We start from the raw sequence: 21,676 nt of genomic DNA, 5'->3' as shown, positions 1-21,676 counted from the left end.
AGTTAAAATAGCTGTGATTTGTAATCGACTAGTGACCTTAGGTTGTATCCGATCCTGGGCGAATGGATCGTGAGAAACTGAAAACACGGTATAAATTTCAATCTAGAAATAGACGAATAAGCAAATGAGAATCTAAGAAATTCATAATCCTTTCTCTCCTTTTTCGTAGTTTACTTTAATCCGTGATCGATGACATATCTATTATTAAAATCGGTGCACAATATAATTATTATTTCAATTAATGTTGCACAATTAATTATTCTTTCAATCATTTATTAGTAAGTTTAATTTACTTTATTAGAAAATGTAATATAAATTTATTGACGGATACATCCGTTCGCATGTATGGAAGAGTTCGCATGTTGACCGTTCTATTACTGTGGCCAGCTTAATAGCATCATTAATTATCAGAATGTTATCAACATGCCACATTGCCACATATGCTAGATCGTTCCATGGTACGTAACAGTATGCCGTATATAATGTTAATGAATTCCAATTCTTTCTAAATAAATAAAAATATCCCTCGTGTAACGCCAATTGATTCTTTATGATTGTCAATAATTTCGGGACAACAACAAATTACGCCGACTAAGAACGTTGAAATGAACGCTATAAGAATACGAATGACGCAACTTGTCGTTCTCACGTCCGATAAAATGAAAAACGAGTGTTTTCGACGATGGACGGAAATACAACCGGCGCTTATATACCGTATCATTTGAGAAAGCTCCTTAGAATGCCAGAGTGACAGAGAAAACGGAACACGTTTTTAGTCTCGAGTTATAATTAGAAGGACAATTTCGTTCAATAACCACGTGAACCGTATTATCAATTTTCTTCAATCGAGGAAAAAGGATTCCCAAATAAACTTTCGTCATAGCAGAAAGCTTCATAGATGAAAGGCAATTCTAATGCACTTGAGTGAAACCTTTTTATCGTAAATATAATTTCAAGAGGCTACTTTGATCTTCTGGCCTCAATCAGGCGGCAAAAAAACAACTGAGAAATTACGACGCTGAGTGTAACGATGTTATCGCTAGAATTATCATCTTTCACAAGTTGGTTAGAATAATTAGTTGTCTGTGGTTTCTATTATTAACGATGTTCTGTTGAAAAAAAAAAAAGAAAAAAACACATGCATGCTACGATACTCTTGCACGGGGAAATAGGAACGTTGTATAATTCTGACAATTCTTCGTAATCGTTCGCTATTAATTTCTTATCTCTTATTTCAATCTTTTCGATCCTTAAGAAGAACGCGGTATTTTCGAATGAACGAATCGAAGATGCAAATCCTTAGAAATTATAGTACAACAATATTGAAATAGAGAGAATGGTGTATACTCGAGTTTACTTGGCAGCTGGTCAAACTTTTTGTTTGCGCATACGACGAAGAGAAAATAGTAAGCAGAATGTACTTTATGAATAGAAAGTGCTTTCATAAAGCCGGTACGTGAATTGGAGCAAATTGGAATGAGTTTCGAGGATTATCTCCCCGAGAAATTTTCTTCAAATAAACCGACCAGGTTTTCGAGAATCACAAGCTGCTTCTTTCAAGACGCTCACGAAGAAATTAATTGCTTTTCAGGCTTCCTGACGAAGCGAATGTAATTAACGTTCCGACAGTACCAATCCAATCCGATTTAATTACCCGTACATATGTTTGCCCTCTTTTACGAACCATGATCCATGCATAATAAGTTTTGAAATATCGTTTAGAGCGATGACTATCTTACTCGTGCATGCAAATTGGTAGAATTCATCGTATGATACAGGGGGTGTAAAATGTCATTCGTAGAATTTCATCTTTGAAGTCCCCAGGTTGAAATTGACCTTTCTTTTACCCCATTTCATTTCTTCTCGTACCAACGAAATGAACTGCATTTCTACGCGTGACGAATATCAGTCGGAAAAATGTCGCGGTATGAGTGTATCGTACAATATCATTTACATTGTACTTTACAAGTATGTCACGGTTGTTCGTATCTTTCTAAATATAATTTAAAAATTTGACATCTATGTACTGAATGTCATGGCAAAAACTTTACTCTAAACATTTTAATATATTTTTGCATATTATGTACAGTTGCGAGAGTATAATATACAAATAGGTATTTCTAAATTTAATCGAAATTAGTGTTTACTATGAAGGTTATACTATCTTTGTTGCATAGTTAATGCCATACATTCTTTGAATATCTATTACAGTCTATGAATATTTCATTCCACGGTATATTAATATTAAGTTGGGAATATAGACACATGCTCGCCACCGAGTATATTGTGTTTTTGCATTTTTTAATTTCTCATAAACGCACAAATATTCGTACTATGTATATTATTAAACTGATAATAAATAAAATATTAAAATAGAATAATATTATTAAAATTTGCAATTCTTGAATTAAACAGGTATAATATGGCGACCTGTAGGATTATCTCTGGTTTACTTGGCTCTGATGCTATACTCGCCCCATGTGCCGGTACCAGACGCGAAAACAATGGCTGGCCACACAGGGCACTATTTAAAAACTTGCATCGGCCTGTCTTTTCTCACAACAGTCAGCCAACTCACTTTTCACATAGTTCTATTAGCTCTACCTGCTTATGGTCACTTCCTTCACAATTGTACGTAACTATGTTCAATAAAGAGAAGTTTGAACTATATCTATTCGGACTTGATTATAGTTTGGATTGAGAAAATCTTTTGTTAAACTATTTCTAGGCGAATCGATGGAAATGATCTTCAGGCACATAGGTTTTGTAAGACTAGATAGCGCTTCTGCCTGGGAGATCTTCTTCTGGTTGACGCCAGAGTTAATCGTCTTACCCACTAGTATAATGGTGTATCTCATATGTCGGTTTCTATCACGAAAGAACGTTACCGACGAGGAAGATAATGCATCGTTACATCGAAACGCCGAGGCTGCGAAGAAAAGCGCTGACAGCACCGCCAAGGTATTATTCGATGAAACAAACATATTTCTCAAATAAATCAATTTCATTCGATTTTATAACATAAAATTTGTCAATATTTCATGAATTATCAATGTACAAGGTAATCAATTAATATTAGATCAGCTAATTCGTAGTCTTACATTAAAAAATTTTCCAGAGAAATTTTATGGACACAAGTATGTACATCGGTGCATTTTAAGAAATTTCTCGTGACTTCTGCATTATATACCATTTTATATACAGTTCCAAAAAAATTTTGGAATCACTTTTTGAATCACTTGCTAATTCTATTATTAATTCGAGATTAGAAGATTTTGTTACCAAAGAATTTTCTATGTTAGCACAATCCTAAACTACTTTTCCTTAATATTCTAAGGTATCCATAGAACATGTAGTAATCCCAAATTTTTGACCAGCACTTTTCATTTTCACGCCTTTGATACTAATTTTACACTTGGCTTGATAATTCCATCGCTGAATTATTAAAACGGAACCTCGAGCTAATGTCACTTTCCATGTTTAGATCATCAACTTCCTAGGACGAATCGGGACCTACGTAGTTCTAGCGTCATTGTGCATCACAGCAGCCCTGAAACCATCAGTTGAAGGTGGTTTCTATTTCCTTGTCTTCCTGGGAGCCGCAACTTGGTGGGCATGTAACAAAGAGCTCCGAAAGGGCTTTGCTATATTATGCAGGATTGTGATGATCGTTGTGATCCTTCACATCCTGGCTTTGCTCAGCTACCAGAATCAAGTGCCTCAGGAGCTAATACCCGTAAATAGCACCTGGCAGCGTTATTTCGCATTGTCTCCAGTTTACCAAACGAATTGCACTGACCCAAGAGACGTGGAGTACACGACCGATGCCGATTGGTTAATTTATGGCTACTTCTTAAGGCTATTTTGGCTTTATTACGTTCTGGCGTTGCAGTCACAGTTCTTGAGCAAAAAGCCGGTGAGTTTATTTGTTAGTACATTCCTATTTCGCTAATGAAGAACACGTACAGTCAGTAATAAACACGAAAGAGATATTTGGAACATTAGAAATATAGTGGAATCTCGATTATCAGAACGCTGATTAATCTATCTACATGGATAATTGTCTGATAGGCGATTTCAGATACTATGGGCATGTCTTATTAATTTTTAGTAATTCAAAAAGTCAATATTTAACAGCTTCAAGATTAAATATATTTTAGGACGTCAGAAAATTTTCGTTATCGATTATTAATAATAATAGATAGCATTTTAATTGAGAAAAGATAGTATACAGTATGAATGGGCCAACGAAACGATCGATTATCGGAACACCGATTAATCAGAAGTTCAGTAGTACCTTGTGAGAGAGATTAGAAAAGAAAAATAGAAACTATATACGGACTGATTAATTTGGATAATCAAGATTGTACTGTACCATTAAACCAGATGTGAAATTTAACGGAGACTAATGAAAGATTAAACGCGAAGATTATCAAGTAATTAAACGAAAGTAGCCTTTTATCGATTGAAATTGTAATTAACTGGGTCAAGGAAATCAACTAGAAGATCCAACTGAGAATATTGTTGAATACCATGTCTTGGATACTTGGGTATCCGAAAGTGATGGATATAAAATATAATTAAGAAATTAAGCATGAATCATGTTAATGATGCACGATGCGTGCAATGTGCCTGTTACTGACTCAATTAATTTTCATGCGGTTAAGGAGAACGATTAACCTCGATGTCGGCGAAATAACACGATCTAAGCTTCTACGACTCTATTTCCACTAATTCTTGATACTCACAAGTGTGTCTCTCTCTCTGTAACACACATGTCTTTCTTTGAAGAACGTTGCTTTTACTAACGAGGCGTTCCAGGCAAAGAAAGTGAAACGTTTGAGCGGAAAGCTGGAGAATCTGGACACTCCATTGTCTAGACACGTTTCCATCAGGAGAAGAACTCCATCTCAGAGATGGCAATCAGCGCGACGAAAGGCTCGCGTAAGGATCTCATCCTGCATGAGTCGAATGTTCTTTTCTGCTTCAATTCTTGCCTGTTTTTAGATTTTTTAATCAAATTCGACTGTACAGTTCATCGTCGATTTTATTTCATATTTTACTCACATTTTATTTACATTTTATTTACATACATATATGCCAGTCACACATGTACATCTATATGTACTTGCCAGTGTAAGTATTATTTTGTTCTATCACTAACTTGTTATGACAAAAGAGAATGTTCGTATCATTATGAAATGTAGTATTCATGGAATGAAATTAATAATTTTCATTTTTTTTTTTGTTTTTCCTCTCTTTGATTGACGAAGATGATGAGAATCTTTCAAGTAGGCGGTATATAATTTTGTGTTAATGTATTTTTGTTGAATTGACTGCCCGTCTCCCTTCAAACGACTGCCGTGTTTTTATTTGCTGTCGCCTTCCAGATTTGCGGTTGTTCTTTAACGCTGAGCAAATTCCTTTTCCGTTTGGATGCCGCTATGTTTAGTTTGCCATTGTTTTAGAAGCCGATCATTAATTCGTCGTCCCTACCTGTCGACGAGCGCACACCCGTACGTATAATAATTAAGTTTGCACGTTTGATTATCATAGCAATTACTTTTGTTTACTTATATCATCACGATCACTCTTATTTTTCTGGTCAATTTGATTTTACATACTTGCGCACAATTTTTTATATTTTCCTTTTTTTGTTTTTATTCAAATAATCGACGCATTTTATGGATTCTTATTGTAGCTATTGTGGTGAAGGTAAATTTATTTCACTTATACGTAGCATGCATGTGTACGCTTGACAAACAAAATTTTACTCTACGAAACATATATTATACATTTATTAACATAGATTATTTAGTAAGTTAGAATAGAAATTAAAATTATACAAGAAATAGAGAGAACGCTGTGTAGGAACATTTAGGAGTTTTTGTAATATATAGAGAATAGTATTGTTAATTTTTACTGATAGTTGATGCGATTTGGATCCGGGAGAACGGGGCTACTGCAAGATTCGACCGGAAGTGTCATTGTCCAGGATGGTCATCAGGATGACAACATTCAGATGCAAAGTCTCAGTGAAGGTTTGTTTAAAGCATGATGTTTTTGTGCATTTGTAGAAGATTCAGAGATATGTATATATATTATGATTTCAAATTGTGTTATATATTATACATTAATAATAAAATATAATGGATAAATATAAGAATATAAATTTGCATAAATATACGTTGTCTATTAATAATGTATAAAGATCAGAACACATTAATTAATTAAAAGCTTCTTAGCTACTCCAGACGAGCAATCCGGAATCATCGAACATATCATTATGGCTGTATATTCCATCTTCCAATTGATAATCAATTCATCCTATCTTGCTACAAATATCATAATGATGGTAAGACCCAATAAACCAACGAATTTGATCAAATTTCTTTTTCTAAAATTTCAATCATTTCATACGATTCTTTTAATCGTTAGACTTGGAGTATAATGTACCACAGTTGGACAACGTTTGCGCTGTTATTATGGGCCTTGATTCTCTGGATGGTACCTAATAAACGCGCTTCCATGATGAAATGCTCGCCGTTTATAGTTACCTATGCAATGCTTTTGCTTCTCGTTCAATACATTTATAGCATGGATCTGACAGAAGAAGAGCTGCCAACGAAGATAAACGGGATAAGTGTGTCAGAGATTGGTTTCAGCAAATCTGAACAACTTAGCCGATGGCATTTAGTCGTCAAAGTAAAAATAATTTGTTCACTTACAAACTAACGTAAGATATATTTTACTATCCATAACATTTTTTACTTCTTTACAGTGTCTGTTCATATCTATGTTCTGGATAACTATGAGACAATATACCGCTGAAAGAACCAGACAAAGACGTTCTTCAGCGTTGAGAGACATGGTAGCGCCGTTACATGTCTCTGTGTCGACAGCTACCGCGGCGATGAATCACGAAGCGCCGGAAATCAAAAGCAAGTTCATGAAAGATGTTGGCATACTTTTGAAAAAATTATTAACCAAATTTTGGATCGCTGTAGTGGCTATTATGCTATTCATCTCTGGAATCACCGGCGAACGTATGACCGTCTTCAGGATCATTTATATGTCCCTGTTCTTAGTTTTAATCATCACTTTCCAGGTACTCAAACCTTTTCAATGAAACTTTATTAATGAAATTTCTTGTACCTAAACTCAGTTCAATATAATTTTATTAATTAAATTTTTTGTAAAACCTTATCGATATAATTTCTTGACGTAGTTCTTAATGATTTTTAAAAATATAATGATATTTTGATTCTTTTTATGTTATAGATATCATGGACAGTATGGAGGAAGATGATGTATACATTCTGGATTACAGTCATTGGTTACTCCGTAATCATGCTGATTCTTGTGTACACTTACCAATTTCATAATTTCCCGGAATATTGGAACTATCTCCATATTGATGAGGACTTGCAGAAGGACATTGGTTTAGAAATATATGAGACCAAGGATCTATTTGTTAGGTTACTGACGCCAACGTTCTTCGTAATTATCACTGTCCTCCAGATTCATTATTTCCATACAGATTTCTTGGAAGTGACCGATATCGAGAAATTCGGGTTAGCATATAACTAATATAATATGTAGCACATGGTATAATAATATAAGTATAACAATTGGGAGAAATAAATAATTAAAAATTATAGAACTGAAGAGAGTCCTCGAGTCGAACGATCGAGTCTTGGCCATTCACCGATTTTAACCATGCCACCATCTTCACCGGGAGAAGTTTTCCTTGTTGAAGAAGAGAAAGAACATATATACTCCTTAAAACAGTTAAAAGGTATGATATCATGTATACTGATTTTGCGAATTTTCGAATCAAAATTAATCTAACAGATATATTTCATTTTCAGAAATGTCGAAACTGGAGCGGCTACAGTTATTTCATAAAGTAATACAGCAATTCTTAAATTTTTATAATTATACTTGGCTCTTCCTTGAAATTCACATGCAAAAGATCATTTTCGTTTCTGTGATGATTTTCTGTGTCAACGATGTGAGTTTAAATGAATTAATTAAAGTAATTAAAGTAATTAAGAACTGGTGTTCAATTTGTCATTTACCTAAATAATAAATTTCAGGTCTGTGCTATTAATTTCGTATTCGTCTTGATACTAGTTATCATGATCAATTCTCGAAGAAATGTTCAAATATGTACTGCCAACACGATCGCCGCGATAATTGCCATTCTGATGGTCGTGAAGATGCTATATCAAATCCAGTATATCGATCACAATAACTGGAATATTAATTGCACGGTAAATATAAATATACAATCAATCAAAGAACTATTCGATCGCCTAAGTATTTCATACTCACCTAAAAAATAATTTTATTTTTATTCAGTGTGTAATAAAATAATAATTGATATCGATTAGAATTTTGATAATTGAATAATTGAAAAATTAATATCTTAGTCATCACATGTTTTTTTATTGATACGATTTTTCAAATAAATCTTCTCATTTGCCATTTGTAGAAATTTCCATCTGAAAATCAAACTCAGTATGGCAGCAATAACACGATGTATAATATCGCAGAGTGGTTTGGAATAAAAAAAGGGGAGCCAGGACACTTGGCAGAATTATTGAAGGGTTACATAGGAATCTTAGTGGTGACTACTCTCAGAAAAATCATCAGAATTCGACAGTGTTTCTATAGAAAAGCACATAGCGAACCTTTGGATACTCCTCAAGTTATGTTCCCTTCTATCACCAGAGAAGACGCTGACAAAGGAGTACCACAGTGCTTGAAATTCCTTTTCAATTATGGATTCTATAAGTTTGGCGTTGAATTCTGTTTGATAGGAATAGTGGCACTCATTGGAACCAGATTGGATTTCTATTCTGTCCTTTATAGCATTTGGCTTTTACTATTCTTTTCTCTGAGAAGAAAAGCAATATCCAGAATTTGGCCTTTCTTCAAATTCTTTGGTATAATTTTACTACCTATTCAGTATTCTTTCGTCGTGGCTCCACCATCTTGGTTTTGTATAGGTTGTTAAATATTTATAATGTTAATATTTGAAGTAATTCAAAAATAGAGAATAAATTGATTTTTCTTAACTTTCAGAGTATCCATGGAGTGAATCCAAAACTTTGAGGGGTTTGCAAGAGTGGATGTATTTACCTGATCCTGACTTTCCACCAAACGCTAGAAAATTAATGTGTAAGACTCATAATAGAATATTATGTATAAGTATTAAGATCCATATTTTTATCAGCACAAAGAAATAGAACCTAAGCAGAAATTTATTTCAGATATAAAATTAATATAAAATATCAAACTTTGATCTTTTTTTATTTTAATTCAGGTGATTTTATTCTGCTAATGATGGTCGTCAGACAAAGTCTCGTCTTCCAAATCGAAGAAAGAAGCACAGCGACTAACAGAGAATTTCCAGCTGGTCATAATTATTCCGTCTACGAAAATATGGAGAAACCAAATTTCGTCAATCCTGTGAAAGATTACGTGTCACATATCCACTGTTGGTTAGACATAATTAAACGAGGCGTATTAATAAGTCTCATGTGGGTCACTTTGTCGATCATGTTCCTGGCTGGAACAGAAAGGACCAATCTCTTCTCGTTGGGTTATTTAATTGGTGCATTCGTGTTCCTCTGGCAAGGAAGTGACTTTTACTTGAGACCAGTGAAAACCATCTTGAAATGGTGGAATCTTCTAATCGGTTACAATGTGGTCGTCATATTTTCCAAGGCTTTGCTTCAGGGTGTAGGTTGCGTGCTGATAGAACAGGTAATTTGAAACATTTACCACTAAAATCACCGACCTGACGTGTAAAATATATAATACAAGAAGAATATGAAGCTTTTGTCTTCCTTATTAACATTAATCATAACTCTAACGAATAAAATATTGAATTTTAGCTGCAAGTGTTAGCATGTCCACTGATTCAGCTATTCGGTATAACTTGTCTAAGAAAATTCCGAAGTTCAGTGAGCGACATAGTTCTTGAAAAATTGGATTGCGAGGTGCCACAAGAAGATATCGGCATGGTCTGGGATGGTCTATGCTTTGGTTTCCTGTTACTCCAGAAACGACTGTTCAAGAGTTATTACTTCTTCCATATAGTAGATGAAACGAAAGCTATGAGTATCCTAGCGTCTAGGGGGGCGGAGTTATTAGAAGAACTGCACCAGAAGCGCATCGAAATTCAAGAAAACGTTGAGAAGAACGTGTTGCAGAAGTTGAAGTTTAAAATGGATAAAATCAAAGCTAACCAGAGAAAAATACAAGGACCTAGTTACAGGGAACCGCAGATACACGCAGTTGGTAAGAATTATTTCAACGTTTGAAGTATAAAATGGTCAGGTTGACAGGACGAAACGACGTCGTCGATAAATAATTTTCCAATATCAGACTAATTTTCTGTTCCTCATCCTTACCTTTCTGTTCCTAAATCCTCAATGTTATACTTTCATGTACCTTTACCTGGTAACCTGAACCCATATCTCAACTCGGGGTTTCTTTGTTCCCTACTAACAGCAACCTGTAGTTCTTCCATCTTACCAATCCACATGTATTCTATAAAATTAACGAAAAGTAGCTAAAAACTAGACCACAATGTCTAGTTCTTTCATCCTTCCAACGTATGTCGTGTATTCCACAGTATTTAGTAGGAAGTAGCATAAATCTAAATCTCAACGTAGAATTCTACTACCTTATCGATCTATGCAGGTGCATATCATAATATTTAACAAGAAACAGTCTAAATCTAAACTTCAACGAAGGCTTCTTCTACTCTACCAACCTACGTGTACTCTACAGTAATTAACAAATAATAGCTTAAACTTAAACCTCAACGTAGGTAAACTTAGAGACTATTCGCAGGCTAATGTCTCTATATTTGATTCTCTATATTTGATGCACGCGAAAAAGAAGGGGCAGCGCCTCTGGCAAGGTCTTCCAGCGTAAGCTCGTGCGGTCACACCCCTCCTCAGGGTTATCAGACACCGATCGACGAGGACGAGGATGAGCCAGCCCCGTTGACACCGCGAGCTGCGTCTCTCTTGCAGGCGCCTACACCAAATTCCGCTGTGATGACAGTGAGCCTCGAGGGTTACCTCGAACCGACCCGTATTTCCTTCGGTTCTCCACCGAGTAGCGAGTTGAATCCACGTGGTCCATCGCCCGACGAGACGTTTCCAGTGTTCTCGCCGCCGCCATACGACAGAGGACCACGGGATCGATCGTTGACCTCGTCGATCCGACATCGTCGACAGTCCAGCTTCATCGGACCACCATGGATGAATGGATTACAAACACCAAGACAGTCCATCGTCTCGAGCACATCTCGCTCCCCGCTATCTCATCACACATGTAACGACACAACGGGAACAAGATCACCGTCGTCGATCTGCTACGATGTCCTGTACATATGCTTCCGCGACAGCACCTCTAGATCATCTATGAAGCACTGATCTTTCTTTCGTTTCGTTACTATTGATGGTTCTAGAGGATTTTTAGGGTACCTTCCGGTTTGAGTCTTTTGATTTTTGTGCCGAGCATTGTCGTGTCGAAATGTAAAAATTAGAATGACCGAAGTTTTCTTGGTTTCTCAGTAGATCTTGTTTCGGTATTGATTTTTTAAATGTGTAGATATTTGATTGATGTCGTCGTTGGGACATTTTCATTTCCGTTCCTTTTGTTGTTTTAAGAGAACTTTCTTTGGTCTTCATTAGATGTCGTATTATATTTGGATCTGATTGAATGTACATAGTTGAACATACTATATTCGTATAACTAATATCGATGATTAGATCGTCTCGTATATGTTCCTTCGGCATCAACCCTGCTTTGACATTCGAACATCACGTTCTCCTCATTCATCACTTTCGTAATTAATTTTACCTCTCTTATAGGGAGAAGTATTAATTCAGATCCAAAAATCCATTTGATTTCTTGACAGATCGTTCTGCATCCTGTTGATCCTGCTGACCAAGGACTCCAGAACTCGAGCGTAATCGACATGTAATATACATGTATATTGTTGTAAGATAGATCTTTAGCCTGTGCCGACGACTTTCTCATCGTTTTCAGTTTTTTATCTATACCTTTTTGTGTCTTTTCTTTGTATTAGATACTCTCTATCCAGGAACACGGCCGTTGTACAGAGTTCGCGCCCCAAAGACCAACAGACAGGGTAAATGAAAATTATCTTTCATTTTTTTTTCTCTTTCCGCAGCTTATCTAGACTTTGTCCTACCAACTGACGTGTCCACATCCTGACTAACTATCCTTCTGCTTTTACAGAACCCCTCGCTGTACATATACGTAATTTGTTTCTGTGTATCACGAAATTCTAATATGTATAGCGAACCAAAGATGGTGGCGGGTGTCCTGTGTGATTGTACTAATACTTTTTCTAACTTTAATAGATGTTATACTGTTTTCTAAAATGTTAGTCTGAGCCTCATAGAGTAACATCGTCCGAAAGCACAACTCTTAAGTTAAGTGAAATATCGTGCATGGCTTTAGCACAGTATAGTGTAAGTGACAATGGTTGGTTCTTCTATCAGTGTTTAAGAAAAATTCGTTTTGTTTGATCAGCTGTCAGATCAGGCGATTATTACATGTTCGACGACCTGGACGACGACGACGTGACCGATCTGATCCCGGACACTGAATCCGAAAAACAAGAAGCGGAGAAACGTCACGAAGTTGAAAAACGCGGCAGAAGAATGACCATTTCCGAGGTATGTTAGCTGCTTCCTAAATTGCGAATGAAAATTTTGAACGATACGTTTTGGAGGGTTACGAATCTCTGGTTTGTCTGCTATGAACTTTCGATTTGAAGCAAAAGTTTGACTAATCGAAGAACGCTTGATCCACTGAGAAATTCCGCGAAACGACCCAGCATATTTTTATCATCGAAAAGGCCGATTCAGTTTTTAATTTCACATCATAGTTTTCAATTTGATTTCGTGCTTCAGTTAACTTTGTTAACCTAGTCATTGTTCGGTTAACTGAGTTAACTTTCAATCGAATTCACAGTTCGTTCCTCAACGAATCTATCAGATGGATCATGGGATCATGGCCAAAGGTTGACTTGATCTCCGTGTGTGCGTAAAGTCCTCGCATTATTCTATCGATCTACCACTGGCCCAAACCCCCTTTCAACCCTTTTGCAATGATCACCCCCACCCATTTTTCACGAATGTTCTCTAATCCTTGGCCCGTCGAGGAGTCATCAGACAGCAGACAACAAGTACAACGCAAACAAAAGGCAATTGGTAACGCATGGAAAGAAATGATTCAAAAGTGTGGTCCCCTTGCAGCTGATGAACACGCTGATTAAGACAGACATTGAGATCGCGACACACGTCGCCATGTACGGAGGGACTGAAAAGGACGCGCTGAGACTACGTCGTCGGAGTGTGCCTTTAACAAGGAAGAAATCATCTATGTCGTATCTCAGTGCACGTTCCGAGACCGACACTGCAGTGGCCACCGATGTGAGACCCCCTTAAAAGGCTGCATGTCACTGCTACAGGCTCTCTTTTTCTCTTACCTGCCCACCATTTTTCCTCCTTCATTCTTATTGTTTATTTTTCTTTTGTTTCTCTTCTTGTCCTTTTCAAATTCTATATATACGCTCTCTTCTTAACGTCATTTTAGCCTTTCTATCTAATTCTTCTCCTAGTTTTTTTTGTTTCATTCCTGTAATAATATCGTTATATAATTGTACTCTAATAAATTGTCGATTACCAGTGTCATCTTTGATATTATCTGCAAATAATTCTCAGCTTTCGTTGTATCTTTTATTATATTTTTATATCGTTTACTTCTGTCCGTCTTTCTCTTATCCTTTTGTTTCTCGTCATATTTATTCATTAATTTCTTTGTTACATCGGACTCAAACACGTTCGTATCACCTATTGAAGTGTGTTGGAAATTTATTAATAGCCAACTGTGCAAAACTCACACTTTTAACAATTTTTAACAAGTACATACACTAGACAGAATCACACATAGCCACACACAGCAAACCACGAATGATAGTGGTACTAATGAATTTTACAACATTTATACATATATTCGCTAGTTATTACAGTGCTTCGACGTTAATTCTTCCTTTCTTTTCGCATCTTACAGCTTTGTAATAAAAGAAAAAATGAAACACATGTGACGGAAGCGGTGACGTTCCACTCACGTCGATTCACCTTTTTTTTTCTTTTGTTTTTTATGTCATTCCTTTTAAATGTTGTAGTCGCAGGAGGCTCCTCGTCGTTGGTACATATCTGCCGCTCGATACTTAGCTTAATTTGTTTTCATTATGTTTACAGCGTAGCACCGTAATCTCACGCTTTTAATACCATAACAATAATTTTTGATATCGATTAATTGCATACGCAGAATTTGATTCAGACAAAACGCCACCAACGACCCATTAAATTTTTTTTATCTAGAATAGTCCATTAATTAATTTAATAAAAATTATTTATTATAATTTCAAACGGTTTACTTAAAGCTCATCATAATACCATAAATATCTCAATTTCATTAAACTTCACGACATTGTAGAATTTACATGGAAAAATAAATAATGACAAACCTCCGTTTTATAAATATCGTATGAAAAAAAAGCGGAATTGGGAAATGTAATTTGACTGAAAGAATTGCAAATGAAATGTTAATACAACGTTGGCCCTTAGAGGGTCAAACACAGTTACTAAATAACTACCGCTGTCGATAAACTTATGGTGTAATTGTCTTCAAATTCCACGTACCAGAAACTGCCAGAAATAATAAACCAAACTAATAACACAAACGATAATTTGTTATTTAAATTAGGCCGCTGACAAAACAAGTCTCGCGTCGGCGGATACGGAAACCGGTGAAAAAGATGCGGCCGCGGCAGAACGTGATAAAACACCAGTGCCAACAGACGACGAATATGGAGAAGATAAACCAGATGAAAAGGAGGAGACACAGGAGGATGAGCAAAAAGTATCAATTGCTACGTACTTCAAATTCATTATAGTGATGATTAATAGCACCCTGACGTCGATGACCAAATACTTGAACAGATTTTCGCGTGACTATAGATACATTCGCAAGGTTTTAACGAAAGAAAAGAAAGTATTAAAGGTACGTGATGGAACGAGTAAAAAATTTGCAACAGAAATTGGATCGATAATGTTGGAGATTCTTTTTCTTGGCATCGTTTAATTTATAGACAAAACCAGATTTCCGGATGGGAATGCGATTGGGAATCACCCAAATATGGCAGCCAATTCCTCTGATGAAACAAGGGTAAGATTTTCATCATAGATAACTATTGTAACTGGTTGTAACTAAAAAAACGTTCTTACCTCTTTGGCTTCCTACATTATCTGCTCGTAAACGCTTAACTGTACAGATACAGTATCGTAGAATAACCAGAACCGCGATTTTGAAGAGATTGAGAATGTCTTTAAAGATTTAGTTCGTTTTAGGTAGTAAATCCTTTGGTGGTATCCCACGTCGACACTTTAGAGCTTTAGTAGTATTATGCTTGTCCCAAGTACTTGCTTCTCCTTCTTAGAATTATTCAAAGTCCTTTCGAAAAGGAGTAGTCTATATTTACCCTTGCTATTAGGCCAGTCCTTATAGTAGAAGCTAGAGTAGTAAATGTGCTCGCTCTGACAGATCGACTAATGGAAATGCCGAGGAATCTTACGATGCTGGCGAGGGACCTACCCAACCACGACCGCAGGAAGAAAGGTAAGATTCTGTAGAAAATGCTTATTTTTCGTAGACGTTGTCTAAAGTATATCTTCATTAAATAAAATACAATTCAATTTAATTCAATTAGATTAAATTAAATATTTTGTATTTCCTTTGGAAATAGAGGTCTCTGGCAGTTTAAATCAAATTAAATTGAAATTCCCGAATCTCCTATCCGCATTTATGTTAATGTAAAGAAATAATTTGAAGTAAACGTAGACAGAGAGGAGTGTTATTTTTGCTAGGAAAAGCAGCTCGTTGATGGTCCCTCATATCCGAATTTTGGCACCGAGTTTGGAGCGAGGATTGGACATATCCTCCTCCAGGTATCGAGACTACTTTGTAAAATCGATAAATGTTCTTTCACTTCGTTGTTAAACGCACCTTCTGCACGTTGATCTTTGCAAGCAGCATGTACATTATAATTTTTTCTGGTCCCTTTAAACATTATTCTGTAGACATGAATATCGTAATTGTATAAATATTTACATTTACAGAAAAAGATGTACCTATCAACTTTCGTTCAGTTCTATTTTACAGGTGTTCGAGCTTTCGGTGTGCTTTTCGTATCAATGTTTTGCAGAAGAAAAAAAACTTCCTTCTGCGTATTTATGTTAGATCATATGGTGGAATTTCTTAATGCTATTAATGAAAACTGTTATTTATACAGCTCACTATTCTCCGAAATCTCACCTGTCCAACACGATGACGAAGGTGGTGCACTGTCTGAAGTCGATCAACCACCGATAATCCAATTATTGGCATCTATTTGGTTTGGAATCCTGGCACATTCGTGTTTACTTTGTTACTTCATGGTGTTCCTTCATCAGATTAAAAATGCATCCGTCCTTTCCACGCCTTTGCCTCTCATGGTATTCTGCTGGGGTTCGTTAACCATTCCACGACCCTCGAAAACATTTTGGATAACGTTGATCGCGTACACCGAGGTAAAATATAAAATTCTTCGGACAGATTAATAACTTTTTTAGAAAAAACAAAAAGTTTCTTAGCTGATTAAAGGTAAATTTTTTTAGGCAATTGTGATAGTAAAATGCATTTTCCAATTAGAAGTATTGCCCTGGAATCGAGATGCTGCACCGAATAATCCTCTATTTACTCCTAGAATTATGGGGGTTGAACGCAAACATAATTATGCTTTGTGGGATCTATTGTTGCTCCTCATGGTGTTCTTTCATAGGTAAATCGAAGCATACATTTCATAAGAATATTTTTTCTTTTTTGTTTAAAAATTAAACAAAAATCCTATTTTTAGATTTATGCTGAAATCGTTGGGGCAATGGACGTCCCCATCCCTAAAACCAAGAAAAATTATTCCTTCCACTTTAACTGTAGTTCCGGCCAAGCCTCCACCGCCAGAAAATAGGGGTCAAGGAGAATCTGCATCGCTACAAGAAGAAGAAGGGTATGTCAATTTCTTAATTTTCATTGATTTATATACGTTTCTAATATTATTGTATAATGTATAATTAATATACAGGGTGGTTGGTAATTGGTGGTACAAGCGGAAAGGGGATGATTCTACGCGAAAAAAGAAGTCGAAAATATAGAATAAAAATTTTTCGTTTGAGGCTTTGTTTTCGAGAAAATCGACTTTGAAGTTTTGCTCGGTACGCGTGCACTTTATCGCGTCTCGTTATAACGGATCTCACTGTAGATCGTTGTCTCGATGGAAAAATTAAAAAAAAAATTTTTATTCTATATTTTCAACTTCTTTTTTCGCGTAGAATCACCCCCTTTCCGCTTGTACCACCAGTTACCAACCACCCTGTAAAATTGCTAATATTAATATTCTACTATTTACAGCAGTAGTACCGTAAGAACACCTAAAGGAGCAACTTTGAATCTTCGCGCAGCAGGGGAGGGTGAAAATGCGCAAACCACAAATGAATATGAAAAATTAGTGGCCGTTCAAGGAGAAGAAATCAGTCCCACGAACGAAGAGTTCAATAAAGCCATGAATATGACGTAAGCCTATATATGTAGCTATTTTAATACGATGTTATATGAGGTAGTCTCTTAAAATTGATTTAAACACGATGATTTGTTTCCAGCGTAAATAAATACAAAGAACCAATGAAAGATTTCTTCCAAAAAATTCTTAGTCCAGTTAGCAAAGAAAAGACGAACGTATATGCATATATGTTCCTGTGTGATTTCTTTAATTTCTTGCTACTCATTTTTGGATTTTCTGCATTTGGGGTAAGCATCCCTATATTTTCTAACAAGTAATGTCATGTACCTTCAAGATAATATCTAACAATAATTTTTGTCAATTTTTAGACACAACAAGGTGACGGTGGTGTTACAGCCTATTTACAAGAAAATCGAGTTCCGATGCCGTTCTTACTGATGTTACTGCTACAGTTTGCATTGATAGTTATCGATAGAGCCTTGTTCTTAAAAAAATCAATCGTAGGCAAACTAATTTTCCATTACTTTCTTATATTTGGCGTTCACATTTGGATGTTTTTCATATTGCCAAGCGTTACCGAACGGTACGATGGATTTTTTCATCATAGAGAAGTTTCAATTCGAATATTTAACGTCTTCTTAATTTAAATTGTCAAATATAATCACAGACAATTCAATGAGAGGCTTCCACCGCAAATTTGGTACATGGTCAAGTGCTTCTACCTCTTGTTAGCGGCTTATCAATTAAGACAAGGCTATCCGACACGAATACTTGGCAACTTCCTCTGCAAGAAATACAGCATTGTCAACTATGTCTTATTCAAAGTGTTAGAATATATTCTATCTATCGAAATTAAAACTAATATAATAATTTAAAATGTTAATATTATTAATAACTAATGTGTAAATTTTCCGCAGATTCATGTTAGTCCCATTCTTATTCGAATTAAGAGCAGTAATGGACTGGATCTGGACGGACACTTCCATGACGATAATGGATTGGTTCAAAATGGAAGATATTTTCGCCAATATTTATCAAATCAAGGTATATCGCTCTACATATTTTACATACATTTGTATATAAATTACTAATAAATATATGTGTGAATTGTAGTGTATGCGAGGCGTAGAAACGGATTTCCCTCAGCCACGAGGTGTAAAGAAGCAACAAATGAGCAAGTACTTAGTCGGTGGTGGTGCTCTCTTCTTCATGATTGGATTAATATGGTTCCCCTTGCTCTTATTCGCACTTGGTGGCACAGTTGGTGTCTCTAATCTACCCTACGATGTTTCAATGAAAATTAGAATTGGTCCTTATGAACCAATTTACTCTATGTCAGCGCAAAGTAGCTCTATCATCGAATACGACGAAACTGATTTCGCGAGATTTTCGAATTTGTACGCGAGAGATAGACCTGCGGTCACTTTCCTGGAGAACTATATACATTCTGATGTCGCTGCCGTGAGATTGAGTGGGTTCTCTCGAAAATTATGGAGTATATCTCCGCCAGACTTAGATAGGTACGATTAAAGTTATTTTAATCCTACTACGTTCCTGAATTCGTATCAACTCCAATTTTTATATTACTAAAAAATTTTCTGAGTTTGAAAAGGAAATAAAAGAATCACTTTTTATAAACTTGTTGACATCTGTAACTTTATATAATCATTTTATGACAGACTGATAACAGAACTAGAAGATAATAGCACAACCGTGGTCATACACGTAGAGTGGACAGTGTCTCGAAAAACGGACGCGAAAGATGCCAGTGGGATAACGACACAAGTGAGAGATATAAAATTGCCACCGTATGAAAACAATGAATTTAATCCTGTGAGAAGAACATTAGCTAATATGCTCTCTAGCAATGATTCAACCGTGCATAATGGTACTATCACGTTGCAATATGCGTTTCCCAAGTTTTTGAAAGTGACTGGTCGAACCACTGACGTCGTTCCACAATTAATGCGAATGCGTAAGTGTCATATGACAGAGAAAGATATCTATGAAATGAAGATAGAACGTAATGTCATTGAACTTATGTGTGAAATTAATCTCCATAATCTGCAGCGAAATGGCTTGATGACAATGTAGAGGAAGAGGATGAGAATCATCTGTACAGGGATGTTAGTCTTCATTTATCTACCGACGCAGATTGTTGCGCTCGTCAGAAATGGTGGATCGTTAAAGAAGTTTGCAATGATACTTTATACGATCAGCTATTAAAGAGAGTGCCCTTAAATGACTGCAAGTACATCATGATGTTCTTGTTCAATGATAAAACGTTCCCCGAGGGGTTGAGCTTTATCAGTGGATTTGGGTACGTTTTTGAAATTATCTAATGCTATCAATGCTAGGTCTACACTGTTATTCGTGAGATCCAGTATGGATACAATACTAATTCTCTTCACGAACAGTTTTCGTCAGTGTGAATTTTCTTTTTTTTATTTATAAGAATTTATTTTTTCTCATATATGTCTACAGAATCTTAGGTTTGTACACTACCGCGGTGATAGTCATAAGTCAAATGATGAGGAAAATAGTCAGTGACATGGCGCCAAAGATTATGTTCGATGACTTACCCTACGTCGATAGAATACTAAGATTATGCTTAGATATTTATTTAGTCCGTGAAAGTGGAGAATTGTGTCTCGAGGAAGACTTGTTCGCCAAATTAATATTCCTCTACAGATCACCGGAGACGTTGATCAGGTTGCTGTTGCATTACATCACCATCATAAGTATCATATTAGATTTAAAGAATCTAGCGTGACAACTAAATCGCATTTTTTCAGATGGACAAGGCCACCCGAAGAAGGGGAGAGAACTGACAATGAAGATCAAGATGATGTAGATGAGGATGTTGTGGCGCCAAGAGGGGAATCTCGAGATGTTTCTCGCAGAGAATAAATTTTATCGAACGTTTCTGAGGATAAACTCCAAACCTAAACAATATTAGTGAGAATATTGTGAAATTGTCAAAACGGCTAGAATTAATGATAAAACTAGACTAGAGTTAACTTTTGTTGGATCAAAGACTTTAAGATTTTATTAATTATGCGAAACGGAATTTGTTAAAGAAAGGATTTTTTCGAAATATATTACCGGTAATCTTGCGTAATGAAGACAATAGTTGGCGCACTTATCAAGACGTGACATAAAGAATGCGAATGGTTAAAAAAATTTAAAAAACTCAGGAATTTAGTACAGTTATGTTTGTTGTTAGGAAACTGATTAACGAAGAGATCGTTCCTATAAAGATGTACATATATCTACGGAAATAACGCAAAGCGAAAAAGAAAATGATATTAATCATAATAGGGAAAGTTAACGAGAAGACCTGAGAAATTTAAAGAAGTCCGAGGATACATTATGCAGTAGAATTATTTATTTCCGAATCGTGTTTTTAAGTAACGTTATACTAATTTTTATTTAAATATTTATCGATAAAGAACTCGCTTGATCATAATCAAAGGTATGAAGGATATTGTGATCGTGAGATGTTGTCAGTAACATGATTTTGAGATAAGTGCTTTATAGAATTAAGCGTCTAAAGATAAATTTGTTGTACCATATACGATACATATGCTTTTATCTCTAATTTATTAGAATTTATGCATAAACCGAAATAGCCGCATTTAAAATTGCATTTTCATAGGTAAGAATGTAAACCCCTTCTTAAAAAATTAATATCTTCAAAACTGCCGATAGCAAGATCTTTCGTTCCTTTTTATACGTTTTTCTAATCGTCGATTCATTCAGATATTACTGAATAAAATTATCTGGTGATTTTGCCAAAACCTCGAACGCGTTTTATACATTACACATATTTAACCGAAGATCTTGACTCCATAATAATTATCATTGCTTGTAAATATGCATTGTACAACATGCATCCTTATTGAAACATTGTATCATGTCGCCTTAATATGCCTTTTAAAAGAATCTTCGAATATATGTAAATTGTTTAAAACGAATATGCTATGATTTTATTTC

The 21,676-nt window shown here is 35.6% G+C and overlaps 1 protein-coding gene across 12 annotated transcripts in view; it reads left to right on the top strand.

Annotated features, from left to right (window-relative positions):
- Positions 1-21,657, top strand: part of LOC117231761 (piezo-type mechanosensitive ion channel component) — a 28,755-nt gene extending 7,098 nt beyond the window's left edge. The window contains exons 3-38 of one of the 12 annotated variants that reach the window (XM_033490473.1): positions 2,416-2,631; positions 2,729-2,961; positions 3,485-3,916; positions 4,792-4,944; positions 5,930-6,041; positions 6,246-6,355; positions 6,439-6,705; positions 6,782-7,108; positions 7,282-7,574; positions 7,662-7,798; positions 7,872-8,014; positions 8,100-8,276; positions 8,498-9,014; positions 9,091-9,186; positions 9,332-9,774; positions 9,906-10,311; positions 12,119-12,181; positions 12,589-12,734; positions 13,317-13,493; positions 14,833-15,129; positions 15,218-15,294; positions 15,670-15,744; positions 15,993-16,073; positions 16,418-16,694; positions 16,782-16,945; positions 17,021-17,170; positions 17,572-17,733; positions 17,820-17,967; positions 18,049-18,263; positions 18,348-18,506; positions 18,598-18,724; positions 18,794-19,200; positions 19,360-19,655; positions 19,751-20,000; positions 20,165-20,392; positions 20,476-21,657. In XM_033490473.1, the coding sequence (XP_033346364.1) occupies positions 2,416-2,631; positions 2,729-2,961; positions 3,485-3,916; positions 4,792-4,944; positions 5,930-6,041; positions 6,246-6,355; positions 6,439-6,705; positions 6,782-7,108; positions 7,282-7,574; positions 7,662-7,798; positions 7,872-8,014; positions 8,100-8,276; positions 8,498-9,014; positions 9,091-9,186; positions 9,332-9,774; positions 9,906-10,311; positions 12,119-12,181; positions 12,589-12,734; positions 13,317-13,493; positions 14,833-15,129; positions 15,218-15,294; positions 15,670-15,744; positions 15,993-16,073; positions 16,418-16,694; positions 16,782-16,945; positions 17,021-17,170; positions 17,572-17,733; positions 17,820-17,967; positions 18,049-18,263; positions 18,348-18,506; positions 18,598-18,724; positions 18,794-19,200; positions 19,360-19,655; positions 19,751-20,000; positions 20,165-20,392; positions 20,476-20,590 (7,676 nt within the window). In that variant the 3' untranslated portion in view covers positions 20,591-21,657. Of the gene's footprint in view, positions 1-2,415; positions 2,632-2,728; positions 2,962-3,484; positions 3,917-4,791; positions 4,945-5,468; positions 5,517-5,929; positions 6,042-6,245; positions 6,356-6,438; positions 6,706-6,781; positions 7,109-7,281; positions 7,575-7,661; positions 7,799-7,871; positions 8,015-8,099; positions 8,277-8,497; positions 9,015-9,090; positions 9,187-9,331; positions 9,775-9,905; positions 10,312-12,118; positions 12,182-12,588; positions 12,735-13,316; positions 13,494-14,832; positions 15,130-15,217; positions 15,295-15,669; positions 15,745-15,992; positions 16,074-16,417; positions 16,695-16,781; positions 16,946-17,020; positions 17,171-17,571; positions 17,734-17,819; positions 17,968-18,048; positions 18,264-18,347; positions 18,507-18,597; positions 18,725-18,793; positions 19,201-19,359; positions 19,656-19,750; positions 20,001-20,164; positions 20,393-20,475 lie in introns of all 12 variants that reach the window. The other 11 variants (XM_033490479.1, XM_033490478.1, XM_033490475.1 and 8 more) reach the window with 11 other exon arrangements.
- Positions 21,658-21,676: the final 19 nt, after the last annotated feature.

Source organism: Bombus vosnesenskii, unplaced genomic scaffold (genome assembly GCF_011952255.1).
Source record: "Bombus vosnesenskii isolate JDL3184/JDL3185 unplaced genomic scaffold, Bvos_JDL3184-5_v1.1 scf7180000013273, whole genome shotgun sequence".
Classification (NCBI taxonomy): domain Eukaryota; kingdom Metazoa; phylum Arthropoda; class Insecta; order Hymenoptera; family Apidae; genus Bombus; species Bombus vosnesenskii.
The sequence above is the reverse complement of the archived record's forward strand: the minus strand, read 5'-3'. Positions and strand labels throughout refer to the sequence as shown.